Below are 17,484 nucleotides of genomic sequence, written 5' to 3'. Positions count from 1 at the left end.
TTTTCACTAGCAAAATTGAAAAATCCCCTTTTGCCTTTCATTCACATCTCTTATTTTTTCAAACAGGCTACAGACGGTGCTGGTATTTCACAACAGTGTTGCTCAATCCCAATGCACATCCATCAGCTTAATTGAATCTTCACTTTGACAACACAAATCCCTTAGATAGCACTCATTTATTCTTCCCCACGGAGAACACAGTGTCAACACTTCAGTCGGAGAGCCTTATCTGCATTCATTCAGTACACTCTAAACATATAATGCACTTACATTTGAGATTGAGGAGAAAAGCAAAAAAAATCTGTCGATTTATTATACACTCTTAAAAATAAAGATTCTAAAGAAGTGTTTTTGTTTGTTTGTAGCAATGCAATAGAAGAACCACTTTTGCTTCCCCAAAGAACCTTCCAGTCAACAGTTCTTAAAAGAACATTTTTTTCTTAGTGTGAAGAACATTTTAAATAATCTGAAGAACTCTTTTGTGCAATGGAAAGATTCCATGGATGTTAAAGTTTCTTAAAGGAACCATGTATGCATACACAGAACACTTATTTTAGGGAAATTAAGTGTGTATATTTACTATGATTTAACAAAATAACACTGGACAAATAAAATCAATTCTGTTCTATGAGAAACATCTACACAATTAGGTTTCATGCTACTAAAGCAACAAACAAACACCTACCCTTGACCCACCCACCCACACACACTTATTCATGCACACACATTCACAGACATTAGTCAGACGTGGACTGAAAGTGCTGTTCGAGTAAAAGATGAGTAAGGTACAGAAGAAGTGAAGCTCTTGGCTCCTCCTCTGAGATGGTGGGGTGTTTTTTAGAGCTGACAGTCCCAGACAAATGGATAAGAGTGAAGTTACTCCTTCTCAAACTCTCCCATGCAGTTCTACTACCACATGACCAGCGCTTCCCAGCAGACAAACACGACTTCTGCTTGACTGGACCTTGACGGGACCTCTTCAAGGGCTGATAGACCCTTCAAGATCTTGTCTTTTTACATTTTTAAAGTCTTTTTCCTGTAGTTGTCAGCACAGGAGACCTCTGTGTTCTTCTTGAAATCTAGTCTGCAGATATTCAAGGGTGTTGTAGCGAAGAAAATCCTCCTAAATGCTGACTGAGCCGTGTGGCCTGATGGGATCGGACGTCAGAGACCTGAACGCCCTGCTTCCAGCGGTCCCAGCGCTGCCGGGGAGGGACTCCAACTGTTCCCTGCCCCTCGGCGGAGCTCCGCAGTGGGGACCGATGCTGGACTTTCACCCTGCCTCCCAGTACGGATCTCTTCCCTCACACTCCTTCGTCAAACAGGAGCCGGTCTGGGGGCCCGCAGACCCTCACGAGGATCCTCACTGCGGTTTGGGGGCCTTCACTGTGCACTTCTCAGGCCAGCTCACAGGGATGCCGTTTGCTGATTCTCCCTCCAGCCAGAGCCGGATGTTCTCCGGCGGGCCGTATCTGGAGAACCCTCCTGTCCTGCGCAACCAGGGTGAGACAGCCGTCCCGTTCCTGGATCACATGCGCTCTGTCATGAGCCGCATTATCCATTTGTCTCTGTTGTTGATGTCCACAACGTAAAGAACATGAAACTTCAGAGTGATACTTGTGTGTGTACACTGAAAAAAAAAAAAACTCAACTCGTTTTAAAAAATTTTTAAAAAAAGTTTTGCATTACAAAAGTCGGATAACTTTTTGACTTTTTTATTTTGTCAATTTATTTGACAAATCAATTACACAAACACAGTAAATTTAGTTTTGTTTGTTTTTACAATGTATTGTAGGCGTGTGCTTTATAAAGTTTAGGAGTTTGTCGATAACAAATGACTCATATTACTCTCAAAACATTATTTCTGAAAAGTGCATTAATCATGCATTTGAAGTCAGTTCAATTTTAAAGTTATACACGTTTGTGATTTACCTGATTTAGAAATTATTAAGAAATTTAATTGTTCAAATAATACTTATTTTAATCACATCATATTGTGTATGGTAACCAGCATATTGTAGAAAAAACAAAAAAACAAACAAAAGTAACAGGTAATTTTCTGCAAGGACATTATCCGTTTAAGTTTACAGCCATTTTTTTAACCCTAAACACAAAACAATGCAATAATTTAAAAGACTGGTTAAACACCTGTGAAAAATCAATACGGAAAATTCCTTCATATTAACACAGTACATTGGGCAGCATTTTAAAGATTTTTCGGTAACGCTTTATTTTACAGTGTCATTGTTACGTTACATGTGGTTACTATAGTAATAACTGTAAATTATGGATATTTCCATGCAACTAACCCTAAACCAAACCAAACCCTAACCATGACCCTATAATTACATGTATTTGCTTAATATTACTTAGTACTTAAATTTATAATTACAGTGTATCAAAGACACCTTAAAATAAAGTGTAACCGGCTTTTCTTAGAGTGCAGCTAAACATGCATTTTTCATTAAACGACTGCATAAACAGTTTTTCGGTAGGGTAACGCTTCCTTTTACAGTACGCTAACTTACGTGTACTTACAGTGTACTTAACTAAGAAAGTACTGGGTAATATAAGGTAAGTTCACGGGTTAAGGTTAGGTTTAGGGGTAGGTTCAGGGTTAGTACCTAGTTATTACCCAGTTATTGTAAGTACTATAATAAGTACATAGTATGTACATGGGGAACAGGACTGTAAAATGGAGCGTTACCCATGCAGTTACCGTACCCTACTCAGTACGTTTGTGGGTAAGAACATTGAAAGTGCACATACTGTAAAATAAAGTGCAACCCAGTTTTATTGAATAATCTGAAATCATCTATAAGATTTACATGGACATATAGAAGTAAAATATCTGAATAATGCCATATAAAGGCATTTATATGCTTCGATAAACGTATGGATCTTCTTTATGTCGCTCCAGAAAGATTCTTTAAAGGGCATTTACATTCTCCTTAAAACTATTGGGAAAGCAAAAGATTGATGCTCTCGGAAAATAGACTGAAATGTTTCTCAAATTGTTAAAGAAGTAGTTTACAGTGAACCAACTAAATAAATACTGAAACCGTAATTTTCAGTAAACCGAAACTGTGATTATGATTTGCTTTAAAAAAAAAAGTCAAAAGTCAAATGAAATGGTCTTAAGAGGTTAAGATATAGCGTGAAATGTTGTTTCCTGCGTGATTTAGCTCAATAGATATTAAGATTGGTCTTTATTTATTGGTTTTAATTTCATGGAACAAGCATTGTACATTCAATATACAATATCAGTCTCACAGGAGAATCAATCTATCTTTATTTTTTTTTCTTTGTGTTGATGACTGACTTACAGCACCATGTAAAACTCTTGAAGAGCTTCTCTCCTCTAAATCTGCACTCACAATCACAGTTTAAATCACAGTATTTGACTGTAGAGTAGATTAGACAAAGTCTCCCTGTATTTAATTTATTATTAGATTAACTTTAGGAAAAAGTCACAATGACATTGCAAAAGCTCATTGGTCCCAATGATGGTGAGGGATGTGTATTGTAAAACTATAATGTGTATTTGTTAGGAGTAGTGAGACCTTTTCAGTGTTTGCATTAGTTGAACAATTTTCAGCCAATGGATGTTTATGTATATTAATATTACTGGTTTTATAGGGTACAACAAGTATGTGTATAACTAATGTTAACATGATCTTAAACTTAAACTAACTTTTTTGATCTTAAAAACATGTTTGTAAATGTAGAGATTAACATTAACTAATATATAGAAATGCGGTAGAAGTGTTGTTCATTCCGAGTCCAAGTTAACTAACATTAACAAATGAAACCTTATTGTAAAGTGTTACCATTTTTTCTTTAGTGTGACTTAACTCTGTTTGACTTTTTCCTCTGTCTTTCAAAATAAAACAATGTTTGTGTGATGTTCCACTTGGTCCAGTGTATATCCAGTGAAAAAAGATTGATTTAATTCAGAACAAACAAACAAACAAACACTTGTTTTGTTTCTTTCTCTTTGTCTTTCTCTCACAGGTTATGGTACAGTAGCATTTGATGGAGCTCCCAGCTACGGTCACACACCGGCACACCACACACCACCATTCCCCAACAATACCTTCAAACACGAGGACCCCATGTCCCCACAAAGCACTATGGGTAAGGGAAATATGTTCTCAGTGTGACCTATAAAGCAGTAAATGCCTTTGAATAAATGATGAGTAAATGGAATAATTATGAGGCGAAAGTAAGACAGGTTGATTTTTGTGGAAAGTTGGAAAATACTGTTTGTTTGAGCATCCTGATCATTCCAACACAGGAACGATAACTCAACCAATGGGGTGAGTGTGGAGGCGGAGCTATCTGTTGTGACAGATATCACACACTTCACCTTTAAATACTTTGTATGTATGCTCCACGCATTCTCATCCTTTGGCGTCATATGTGACGCCATATGACAAAACGGCGAAATACTACGCACATGGCACCCTTTATCGTCAATATAACACGCACGGTGATGGGTAGGTTTAGGTGTGGGGTAGGGTCTGCGTCTCATATTCACGCTAAAGGATGCCAGTCAACTTTATGACGCCTTGGGTTCGCGTGTTATATTCACGCTAAAGGGTGCCATGTGCGTAGTATTTCGCCGTTTTGTCATATGGCGTCACATATGCCGCCAAAGGATGAGAACGGGCTTGTATGCTTAATTGTATATTTTAGTCTAACATAAATTCGTCAGTAGACTTTAACCATATTTCAAAGATAATAAAAGTAATTATGAAATTACATATAAAGATGTAATTGGGTCAAAAAAGCCCTCTTAAGTTAAACTAATTGCATTTAATATACATTTAAACTGTAAATAACACTTCACATTTAAAGGAGTAGTTCACTTCAAAATGAAAATTCTGCCATCATTTACTCATCCTCAAGTTGTTTCTAACGTGTATGAATTTCTCTCTTCTGCTGAACACAAAAGAAGATATTTTGAAGAATGTCGGTAACCAAAGTTGATGGACCCCACTGATTTCCACAGTATTTCTTTTCCTACTGTCTGGTTACCGACATTCTTCAAAATATCTTCTTTTGTGTTCAGCAGAAGAGAGAAATTCATACAGGTTTCAAACAACTTGAGGGTCAGTAAATGATGAAGTGAACTATTCCTTTAAGTTATTTCCGTAATAAGCACTCTTTTTAAAAGTTTGCACAAGGGCTGTGCAGGATAGAGTATATTTAAGTAAAATATGACAAATAAGACGTATAGCTCTCTGGAGATTACTGTATCTGCAGCTCAGAGAGGAACTAAAGTCGCCACCGCAAGGATCATCTCAAGGTTAAGTGTCAGATGAAGTTTTAATGTCAGGGCAGTAAATACTCTCATTTTTTCCTCCCTTCTCGCTCATATTTTTACCTCTCCGTCTCTTTCCTCAAACACTCAAAACACTGAATGCAACGGTTTCTAAGTTCATTAAGCATACAGTAAATTACTCTGGCATAAATGATGGGCTCTCTTCTTCGGGCAGCTAACAGAAGGAAGCAGGATTGTGGAGAAGAATGTTTTTAATGCTGCCGGGGGACTGAATCCCTGACTGTTGCCCTAAGAAATGAACAGTGAGCTCTCAGAAACTCTGCTGACTGCTTTATGGTCTGCGCTGTTTGGATAACCGCAGTGAAGACGAGGCCACACTCTCTGTTAGCTCTGCTGTAAAACGCTTTGTTTCACTTTCTTTCAGATATGGTTGCAATATATGCTCTTTGAGGGTTGTAAATATGCTTTGATTTTGTGATTTTGCAGGTGAGCAACAGTACCCCGTCCCACCGCCTGTCTATGGGTGCCACAGTCCTCCTGACAGCCAGACCCTGCTTTTGAGGAACACCTTCAACAGGTACCTTCGTTATCACACTTACTCAAGGCAAATTACACTCAGTGATAACAGACATAATTAAGCATACACGTTTTCATTATTATGACGATTATTATACTTCTACAGCATTTTGACATTTACTAATGCATAATTAAAATCAAAGGTTGTATTTGTTAATGCACTGTGAACTAACATGAACAAACAATGAACAGCTGTATTTTTATTAACTAACATTTACAAAGATTAATAAATACTGTAACAAATGGATTGCTCATTGTCAGTTCATGTTATTTAATACATTAACTAATGTTAACTTGCAAACCAAATTACCCTCAAGGATTTGTCATGCATGAAATAATAACAATAGAAATGTAATAAATTGCGTCATAGAGGAAGCAAGCAGCCACGAATTACAAGAAGTTACGAAAAACACTAAGAATTGTTGATGCAACTGCCGAAATAAAGGGAGATTCCTGGATATTAACTAATGAGAGCATTTGAGACGTGAAAATGATTTTGCTTGTCCCTCAGCCTGTAAAAAAAGGCCTTCTTGAGGGCTCATAGCAGAAATGCGAGGCTATATATTGTTGTAATGTGAGGGTAGACTCAGAAACAAGGAGAGATGGATCACAGGATGACTTTAATGATGGATAAATGGTGGAGGTAACAACATAGGAACACAACGTCCATGGGAGGACAAACAACAATGAACATAGGAAACACTGAGGAACAGTATATGTTCACAGAGGGTAACAAGCTTAAAGGGTTAGTTCACCCAAAAATAAAAATGATCCCATAATTTACTCATCCTCAATCCATATAGATGTATATGACTTTCTTCTTTCAGCCAAACACAATCGTACTTATATTATAAAATGTCCTGGCTCCTTCAAGCTTTATAATGGGAGTGAATGGTACCAAAAAAGGGCATCCATCCATCATAAGAGTAATCCCTTCTGAAGCAAAGCGATGTGTTTTTGTAAGAAAAATATCCATATTTATAACTTTGTAAACTATTATCACTAAGGCTTCCAGTTACGGCCGTACGCAAGTCTAGTTCCAGCGGAAGAGTGACCTCTGACCCGACCTATGATATCGGATGTAGGAGTAGCGTAAGCTTAGATGTGAGTAGACGCCTCTCGTGGTTAAAACAAATCTGCATCTTTTTTACTCTTTATTCCCAATCCCATGCAATGGGAATCAATAGATCTCCATTCTGTGTCACTAGCTACGTTTACATGGACACCTTTTGGTTCAATCAGAATGAAATCAATCCGATTGATGAATCCGAACACGGTGTTTACATGAACGCTAAATAAAGTAATCGGGTTGATGTGCGCATTTATATGTCACAAGTTTCAAATCGGAATTGTTTTTTTAACATGCACACACTGCACGAATACTGCCACTGTTCATGCATAACTATACTCCTCTATTGGTTCTTTATTTGTTTTAAACAGCAGACTTAATATTTATCCGTCTCTGGTCATGATTTGGAGACAATGAGCATATGAACTGTTTTGCTGCTGCTTACATCACGCAGTAAAACCCCGCGCCGTCTGTGGATGAGAGTCTGAACCAAGCACTGGTGGGACGTTGTCCTGCTCCACTTCACTGACGCAGTGAAATGAGGATTTTAGGATAACGGGACACTCATTTATACGTCACTTTATTCAACAGGAAGAACAGCTCGTTCCGTGCGTCATACGTCATTACGCTATTTCAACGTCATTGCACATTGCGCAATCCTTTCAGTTTCGGTTTTCAATCCGATCAAGTGTTTACATGTTCTCTCGATCGGTTTACAAAAGGAATAAACCAGCCCTTACAATCCGATCGAAATTCCAATCGATTCGAGCTCAATCAGATCGGATTTTTATTCCGATTGAGCCGTCAATCCGATTATAAGGGTCCATGTAAACGCAGCTAGTGTGAAGATGATTTTTGCTCTTTTTACAAAAAGAACTTTTCTGTGGAAATAGAGCTGAACTCGTGTTGAAGTCATTCCTTTAAAAGGCACATTAATTAGTGTAAGAAGTGAAATGTGTATTGCTGATGGTGTGTTCGCTGTGGGACTGCCTCCTCTGCTCTCTGTGACTGAATGGAGGTTCAGTGAAGTGAAATCCCCAGTAAGTCTGCAGTGAGTCTTGCTGTCTGCACAAAGGTTAAGAACTGCACAGCAGCTCTCAGCAGGCCAAAATACACTCACAGTGATCTACTGCCCGTTTCCTCCGAATTCTTCTTCCCTTCTCGGCCTGGGCTTCCCCAGAGACGTGGGAGGAGGACAGAAAAGCAGAACCTGATTTCACCATGTACAACATGTTCCTGGATCAACATCTTTGTTGATACTGGAACAACATTCCAATCAACCAATCAGATTTGAGGGACACGTTCACAGTTCAAGTTTAGGCATACAATCAGGGTTAGGTGCTTCTACATTCCCCTCTGATTTTAGGGATCATTTATGCGTAGGGTTGGGTTTAGGGTAGGGCTAGGGTTTGGATTACATTTTCAGATGGAAATGTTGTTCCAGGATCAACAAAATATGTTGATGTCTAACTCAGCAAAATCAGGACGTTCAAAAGAAAGAGCCACGTATGCAAACGATGAATATTATTATAAGGAGAAGAGAGCTTTGATTGGAAAAGCAATCAGATTCAGTCATTATTTACTTGCCGTCATGTCATTCCAACACTGTTGTTTTTATTCATAATCAGTAAACAAGTAATTCAATCAGATTTTCAGTACAGTTCAAAACTACTGTTTTCAAGTCTCACCAATTATGCGTGCCAAGGCTGCGTTTATTTAATCAAAAATACTGTAAAAAAACTAATATGGTGATATAATATTAGGATTTCTAAAACTGTTTTCTATTTGAATATATTTTAAAATGTAATTTATTCCTGTGATCAAAGATGAATTTTCAGTATCATTACTCCAGTCTTCAGAGTCACATGATCCTTCAGAAATCATTCTGATATGCTGATTTGCTGCTCAAGAAACATTTCTGATTATTATCAATGTTCAAAATATTTTAATATGTTAATATTTTTGTTGAAACCATGATTCGCTGATAGTTCTGAATAGAACGTCCAAAAGAGCAGTGCTTATTTGAAATAGGAATCTTTTGTAACATAACTTTGTTCAATTTAATGCAACCTTTCTGAATACAATTATTCATTTCTTTTGAAAAAAAAAAAAATATTGTAGGCTACTGATTTGTATGAAGATTCTGCAAAATATCTCTTTCATGTCCAATTGAAATATAACAACACACAGATTTGGAATTACTAGAGGGCGAGTAATTATTGAAGAGATTCATTTTGGAGTAAACAATTCCTTAATAGAAGGGTGAGAAAGAAGAAGATAAAAAGAGAAATGCAGCTTCTTATCAGTCACATAGGAATCAGTGTGCATTCTTCAGATACTGCTTTCATGTAGTTTAGAGAAAAAGGAGAACACAGAACACAACATAACGCATCCAGTTTTGATAAGACCCGAACAAAGCATTCCAATTATTCCCACTTCTCACTATAAACTGCTTTTGGAAACCATCACAAGAAAATACACTCTCACTGGCATTACACTGTGTTTCATTACTTGCATTTCCACCATCGTTTCTTAGTAATAAAGTGAAAATAGAGGCGGGTGAAAAAGGGAAATTCCACCTTATTTTTTTTTTTTTTTTGAAAGTTGTTTGAGCGAAACACTCACTGGTGTGAGATGTAATAGAAAGTCATTTATTTGGAATAATGTGGCAACCAGTCATAGACTATTAATGAAAAATCACCATGCCTTCTTTATTTTCTGATTATTATATTATATTATATTATATTATATTATATTATATTATATTATATTATATTATATTATATTATATTCATTTTTACTCTTATTAAATAAAAAATCGAAAATCATCTTTCATAAAGAAAAATGTAACTAATTATATAACAACGACAATTATGATTTATTTTATGATATTTTATGATAATTTAACAATTTTTTTTTTATCATTATTACTGTTATTATTAAATAAATAAATGAACAAACAAACAAACAATAGTGTAGTTTTATAAATTTTTTCCCTCAAAGAAACTGTCTGACCTTCAAAAACTGCAATTTTAGCACAGAGAAAAGTGACAAGCAGTACGTGAGTCAAGATCATTTCCCCAAACCCTTCCCATGATACCCAGAATCAGTGTGACATCACACTCTGACATCACTGTGCCAGGCACTGGCCTCTCCGTGCAGGACCACGTGACGTGAGTTCTGGCTGAGATACGCTCCTCACAACATGTGCTGAATGCTAATGATGTTTCCACTGCGCCAAACAAGCCTCCAGTTTTACGGCTTCCTTAGGGAACGTGGTTATGAATCAGCGGTGGATGATTATAAAGAGGGTTATGAATCGTGCACTTCTAATCAGTCTGTGAAACAAAAAGAAAAGAAAAACACTATGACATTTTCAAACCCCTTTTTAAAACCTTTGTGCTTCTTGAGAAGCTGAGTAGTGAAAGTTGTGTCACATGATTTCTCTCTTCTGTCCTGCAGTGATAATCTGTACCAAATGGCGTCACAGTTGGAATGTGTTTCCTGGAATCCTGTGACACCCAGTGTAAAGAGGTAAAGATCAACCCTTTCCTTTCCTATCCACCCTTTGCAATCCTCTATGACATTTTTCTTTGCTTTCCTTTTCTTTTCGTTTCGTTTCTTTTCTTTTCTTTTCTTTTCCTTTCTTTTCTTTTCGACCATTTCCAACTCTTTCCTTTCCTTTCCTTTCCTTTCCTTTCCTTTCCTTTCATGTATGACATTTATCTTTCCTTTCCTTTCCTTTCCTTTCCTTTCCTTTCCTTTCCTTTCCTTTCCTTTCCTTTCCTTGCCTTTCCTTTCCTTTCCTGTATGGCATTTATCTTTGCTTTCCTTTTCTTCATGACCCTTTTCTTTTCCTTTCTTTTCTTTTCCTTTCTTTTCTTTTCGACCATTATCCAACTCTTTCCTTTCCTTTCCTTTCCTTTCCTTTCCTTTCCTTTCCTTTCCTTTCCTTTCATGTATGACATTTATCTTTCCTTTCCTTTCCTTTCCTTTCCTTTCCTTTCCTTTCCTTTCCTTTCCTTTCCTTGCCTTTCCTTTCCTTTCCTTTCCTTTCCTGTATGGCTTTGCTTTCCTTTTCTTCATGACCCTTTTCTTTTCCTTTCTTTTCTTTTCTTTTCCTTTCTTTTCTTTTCGACCATTTTCCAACTCTTTCCTTTCCTTTCCTTTCCTTTTCTTTCCTTTGCAATCCTCTATGACATTTTTCTTTGCTTTCCTTTTCTTCATGACCCTTTTCTTTTCATTTCTTTTCTTTTCTTTTCGACCATTTCCAACTCTTTCCTTTCCTTTCCTTTCCTTTCCTTTCCTTTCCTTTCCTTTCCTTCCCTTCCCTTTCCTTTCCTTTACGACATTTTTCTTTGCTTTCCTTTTCTTCATGACCCTTTTCTTTTCATTTCTTTTCTTTTCTTTTCGACCATTTCCAACTCTTTCCTTTCCTTTCGTTTCCCACCCTTTCCTTTCCTTTCCTTTCCTTTCCTTTCCTTTCCTTTCCTTTCCTTTCCTTTCCTTTCCTTTCCTTCCCTTCCCTTCCCTTTCCTTTCCTTTCCTTACCTTTCCTTTCCTTTCCTTTCCTTTCCCACCCTTTCCTTTCCTTTCCTTTCCTTTCCTTTCCTTTCCTTTCCTTTCCTTTCCTTTCCTTTCCTTCCCTTTCCTTTCCTTTATGACATTTTTCTTTGCTTTCCTTTTCTTCATGACCTTTTCTTTTCTTTTCCTTTCTTTTCTTTTCTTTTTGACTATTTCCAACCCTTTCCTTTCATTTCCTTTCCTTTCCATTTCTACCCATCCCATCCACTGAGATTAAAATGTTTACCCTTCATTTTTTATATCCTCCTCGGCTCTCTTCTCATCTCGTGATCTCTGCCATCTTGTGCTCTGTTGTAACGGTGTCTGTTTTAAAGAAAGGACTGCACTCTTCTCTAATGCAGCTCTGCACTTTGAAACAAAAGATCAGTGTGAAGTAGGAGCATGAATTATGCTGAGGTGACGGTAGGAATGAATCCTGCTCAGTCAACCAGTCCAGCCCAGATAGAGTGTCTGACCTTGGGTCTGCCGAAGGGGCATCGAGGGGTAGTGTGTGTGTGTGTGTGTATGAGAGAGAGAGAGAGATGTTAAAATGAAGACATCCAGATTGGCTGAAGAGCAGAGGGGAGTCCCTCTTTTTGGGTTGTGTGTGTGTGTGTGTGTGTGTGTGCTTGTCTAGGACGGCAGATGAACTCTGCCACTGGAATAGGTGACTGCGATGCTGGACAGAATATTTATGCCAGCTGTCTAGATAAAAGATTTGGTCTCCACCTTCCTCACACCCATTGCCATGGCAACAGTGTGTTTATCTGCTGAACGGATGAATGGATGGGCTGTGGGAGGACTGGACCAGCAATGGTGAAGTGAGTCGAACAAAGAAGAAGCTTTATAGGTCTTCAGCTCTTCATCCGGTACTCCCCACACTACAGATCCCCCTCCACGCTAACAGTCCTCCTTTGCTATCATTTATGACAGTTACGGCAGCTATTTCTGGCTATAACAACATCCTTTTGTTAATAAGGAGGAAAAGCTCATTCATATATAGCAGAGCTCTCACGTGTTCAATCTTCTTTACTGAGAATCTTATTGGTTTTAGGTTCATGTGCTATGCTATGGAAGCTTGGAATTGTATATACTTTTTATCTCCCAATTCTAACTTATTTCTTTGTGAGATATACACTTATAAACCAGCTTTTTTCCCTCGCAATAGTGAGTTTATGTCTTTTAATTGTTGCTTTATTTCTCGCAATTTCATTTTTTCTCTCTTTATTCCCACGTTATTTTTCACAATTCTGAGTTTATAATTCTGAGTATAAAAGTTAAAATTTTTAGATATAAGCTGGCAATTACAAAAAGTCAGAATTAGGAGATAAGTCACAATTACATCTTAAAATCTTTAAAAACTTTTTTTCTTGCAACCGAGAGGTTAGTATATCACAGAATTATTGGGGAAAAAGTCATACTTTCTTTTTTCTGTGAGAGTTGTGAGAGATAAACTCGCAATTGCGAGTCATAAAGTCTGATCTGTGAGATGAAAAGCCATAATTACCATTAAAGTCATTAGTTTTTTATTTATTTATTATTTTGCAGTTATGAGGCCGATCCCATGGTGTACTGCAGCACGCAGTATCACATACACACACATGGTGTGTTCAGAGGATTACAGGTGGGTGACTCATACACGCACTCATTCAACTCTGCACACACAGATTGCATTCTCAAAATTATATAATCATAAAGTGCGCTGACTTATTATTTATTGGTCATAATACACACACACACACACACACACACACACACACACACACACACACACACACACACACACACACACACACACACACACACACACACACACACACACACACACACACACACACACACACACACACACACACACACACACACACACACTTTATAGTCACAGACCTACATGTAAGATATGCTCCTGCTGCATGAATAGACATACATAGATCCAGTAGCAGATTTAGGCAGGTGGAGCTGGGGAAGGTGGAGGGTTTCAGAGGAACATGCCTACAGCGAACACTGAACCTGACTATTTTAAGTTGAGCAAGCAATCTTATTTGCTGCACAATCAGCAGAGGCCAATCAGTGTGTGTCATGTGGTAACAGTGTGATTGTTTGTAGATTGCATGTAAAGGACCTATCAGCGTGCGCCATCTAAAGTTTCATGACTGAACTAGATATATGCATACGGAGGTGTATAAAACCGGACTGTCTCAGTAAGAGGACAGTCAGACTCTACTTCAGGCTGTAGTGTGTGAGTGAACATCCATCAGCGCTCTAGAAAATTGATATTGTCCAGAGAGTAGTGTGTGTGTATGTATGTTTAGAACTTTACTTTAAAGAGTTCCCATTAAGGCTTTTAAAAGATAAACTGATATTTAACAGACCACAAGATAAAAGGGTTTGTTGAGATGCAGAACTTATGCAGGGTTTGGAAACGCAGAAGTTAAAACAAACAAGGGCTCAAAAGTGCAGCTGAATTGGCAAATAGAGTTTTTTGATTGCCAATTATTCTCAGTTTTTTTCTTCTTCAGGATGTGCGGAGAGTACCAGGCATCACTCCCTCCATTAAATCATCCGAGAGCAGCGAGAAACGTCCGTTCATGTGCTCTTACCCAGGCTGTAGTAAGAGATACTTCAAACTGTCCCATCTGCAGATGCACGGCAGGAAGCACACAGGTGAGGCCCGTACGAAATACACGATTTTACACTTTCAGTTTGGGGTCACAAACAATCCAAATCGGTCTTTGCTTTTTTCTCTTAAAAAAGATTTACAGCGTTATGCAACATGCATAACAAAGTCATAATTCATATGTAAATCTATTTTCTCAAACGTCCTATTTTCTCAAACGTCCAAACAACCCGTTTGGCACACATTGACTGCAGACAGGAACTTAAAATTAGTAGAAATGAAAAGCTTCTCTTCATAGCTCAAAAACATAAATTCACTTGATCAGGCCAGTGGACGTTTAAATTCACTAGTGACAGTGTGAGTCTTCTAACAGTGGTTGAGTCTGAAATCACAACCATGACTTGTGTGGAAAACACACACACACACACACACACACACACACACACACACACACACACACACACACACACACACACACACACACACACACACACACACACACACACACACACACACACACACACACACACACACACACACACACACGCACACACACGCACGCATGCACGCACGCACACACAATTCTAGAACTAAACATGGGGTCAAACAACCCAAAAAGACACTTTACAGTAAACATTAATCATTGCAACCACAGTTATTATTATTTGTAAAACCTTGGAAAATTAATTTCATTCACACATAAACTGATCTAGTTCACTTTGGATAAAAGCATCTACTAAATCAATGCATTTAAATGTGCATTGCTGTAAATTTGATATAAAATGATTAAACAGAAAATCACCATGATATTAACACTAACAACAAGGTTAACATTAGTTAACTAACATGAACTAACTATGAAAATGGCTTATTTCAACATATACTAATGCATTCTTAAAAACACCTCAAGGTTGACCAAGAATCACCAGAATTACTCAAAAACATCTGGAGTGGCCGAATTTGTGACCTCATGTAGAGTGTAACATATATAATATATGACAAAATATCAACCAAGTAAATCCTGAGTGAAAACAGCGCCCCCTTGTGGAAGCTGCAGAGCCCCCAGTGTTGTCCACAGGTTTCCTCTAGTCTTAACACATACTGTCAGAAGAACACTTCTGGAATGATGCTGTTCTGTCACGTCCAGGTGAGAAGCCCTACCAGTGTGACTACACAGGCTGTGGCCGCAGGTTTTCCAGATCTGACCAGCTCAAGAGACACCAGCGCAGACACACAGGTCAGTCACGTCTAATATAAATAAATATTGGAGTTTTGTGGCTTTAGGTTCATTACATTTGAGGTAATTTATGTTCTTCACTCTTAAAAATAAAGGTTTGGTCCTTGAAGAACCTTTAACATCAATGGAATCTTTCTGTTCCACAAAGGGTTCTTTAGAATTTTTTTAAAATGTTCTTCACACTAAGAAAAAAAAAGCTCACTTAAAGCAGTTTTTCTTTGGAAAACTAAACATGTTTTTGTTTTTTTAGTTAGCCCCATGGTTGGAACCTTTATTTTTAAAGAGATAATTAACCCCAAAAATTAGGATTCTGTCATTAATTACTCACCCTCATGTCGTTCCAAACCCGTAAGACTTCGTTCATCTTCAGAACACAAATGAAGATCTTTTTGATGAAATCTGAGAGATTTCTGTCCCTCCATTGACAGCTACACAACTGACATTTTGACGCCTCAAAAAGTTCATCAAGAGATCATAAAACTAATCCATATGAATTGAGCGGATTAGTCCAAATTTTCTAAAGAGACACAATACTTTTATGTAATGAACAGATTGAATTTAGGCTTTTATTCACATTTAAACATTGATCAGCGAACATAAACAGAAGCTCAACCGAATCGGCTTGACGTGAGAACAAACCTCATTGGTTCTTGCTGAAGCTCAAACGTGATGCGTAACATGAGAATGAACGTCATTGGTTCTTGCTGAAGCTCAAACGTGATGTGTGACACGAGAATGAGCCTCATTGGTTCTTACCATTTACCATTTATTCATTTAGCTGACGCTGTTATCCAAAGCGACTTACAATTACTATATATATGTTCTTGCTGAAGCTCAATACATATATGGATTAGTTTTACGATATCTTTATGAACTTTTTCAGGCGTCATAATGTCAGTTGTGTCAATGGAGGCACAGAAAGCTCTCAGATTTAATCAAAAATATCTTAATTTGTGTTCCGAATATGAACGAAAATCGTACAGGTTTGGAACGACATGAGGGTGAGTAATTAATGAAAGAATATTCATTTTTTGGGTGAACCTTTAAGAGTATAATGTACCCCTAAAACAGTCATTACATATACTTTTAGCTTGTAGCATTAAAAGCTTGAACTATTAGAACGTAAAAGTGACAGTCCATCCAAAAATATTGCTGACTCATCTTGTACTCAGGGGCGTATCCAAACTTTTGTCCAATGAAATGCAGTAGAATTCGATAGCCCCACCCACTAATCCATCACTTTGATGAAGTATCTGAAGTCCACCCAGTGTCTCTCTGTCTCCTGCTCTCTTTGGTCCTGTAGGCGTCAAACCCTTTCAGTGTGAGACATGTCAAAGAAAGTTTTCACGCTCAGACCACCTTAAGACCCACACTCGGACTCATACAGGTAAAACAAGTGCGTACGCCTTTTTTAACTTCTCAAAAACCATTTGATCTATTGGCTTCATATGAATTGTTTCCATCATAGCACATCAGTGAAGTGTGTGTTTTCTCTGTCGTGATCCTCAGGCGAGAAGCCATTCACGTGCCGCTGGCCCAGCTGTCAGAAGAAGTTCGCTCGCTCAGATGAGCTGGTCAGGCATCACAGCATGCATCAGAGAAACATGAACAAGTTCCAGTCTGCTATTTGAGACACTGTACATACATATACACACACTGTATATAGACACACAGACGCTCTCGATAGTGAAGACCTGTCAGTCAGTCAACTACAGCGGTGACATGAAATGCAACATTATCAAAGCATCCCTGTAAGAAGCAAATGTTACTGAATGCATACAAATATGCACTTATATTGGAGTTTTGCCATATTGTATTTGACATGGGAACACTGTCTGGATTATTTTGGATCATCTCATTTTGTATATAAGAATTTCATTTTTTTTTACATACTGTACATGGAGTTGATTGCACTGGGTATACTTGTATTTCAAAATGGTAAGATAGTCACTTGAATTCATTTCTTAATGTGGAAAATAAGTGCACTGTAATGCCTTTGTATATACTGTATTATTTGTCAAGTGACAGCAGCCTGTCTTTAAAAAAAAGCATTTTAATAATAAACTACACTTAACAAAATTCTCAGGACATCCAGTGTTTAAATTAGGGGACAATCTAATGGTGGAATAATTTCA

The 17,484-nt window shown here is 37.7% G+C and overlaps 1 protein-coding gene across 2 annotated transcripts; it reads left to right on the top strand.

The window, feature by feature from the left end:
* The first annotated feature begins 730 nt into the window (after positions 1-730).
* On the top strand, positions 731-17,428 carry wt1b (WT1 transcription factor b). 2 transcript variants are annotated; one of them, XM_077248436.1, is made up of 9 exons: positions 731-1,503; positions 4,015-4,137; positions 5,774-5,864; positions 10,395-10,466; positions 13,044-13,119; positions 14,015-14,159; positions 15,260-15,349; positions 16,653-16,745; positions 16,859-17,428. In XM_077248436.1, the coding sequence occupies exons 1-9, from the start codon at positions 1,128-1,130 to the stop codon at positions 16,978-16,980; spliced, it is 1,188 nt and encodes a 395-aa protein (XP_077104551.1). In that variant the 5' UTR covers positions 731-1,127; the 3' UTR covers positions 16,981-17,428. The 2 variants fall into 2 exon arrangements, with proteins under 2 accessions (XP_077104551.1, XP_077104552.1); XM_077248437.1 differs by having other exon boundaries at positions 989-1,503; positions 16,653-16,736.
* Positions 17,429-17,484: the final 56 nt, after the last annotated feature.

This window comes from Siphateles boraxobius, unplaced genomic scaffold (genome assembly GCF_051911475.1).
Source record: "Siphateles boraxobius isolate OS27281-9 unplaced genomic scaffold, OSU_SipBor_1 30, whole genome shotgun sequence".
NCBI lineage: Eukaryota > Metazoa > Chordata > Actinopteri > Cypriniformes > Leuciscidae > Siphateles > Siphateles boraxobius.
Note: the sequence above shows the minus strand (reverse complement) of the source record. Positions and strands in the feature narration are given on the sequence as shown.

Bases quoted from the DNA above. Each gene is read 5' to 3' on its own strand.
- wt1b (XM_077248436.1), top strand. From the start codon at position 1,128: ATGCTGACTGAGCCGTGTGGCCTGATGGGATCGGACGTCAGAGACCTG. The intron at 10,467-13,043 runs GTAAAGATCAAC...ATTATTTTGCAG, and splicing joins GTGACACCCAGTGTAAAGAG to TTATGAGGCCGATCCCATGG. The intron at 15,350-16,652 runs GTCAGTCACGTC...TTGGTCCTGTAG, and splicing joins ACACCAGCGCAGACACACAG to GCGTCAAACCCTTTCAGTGT.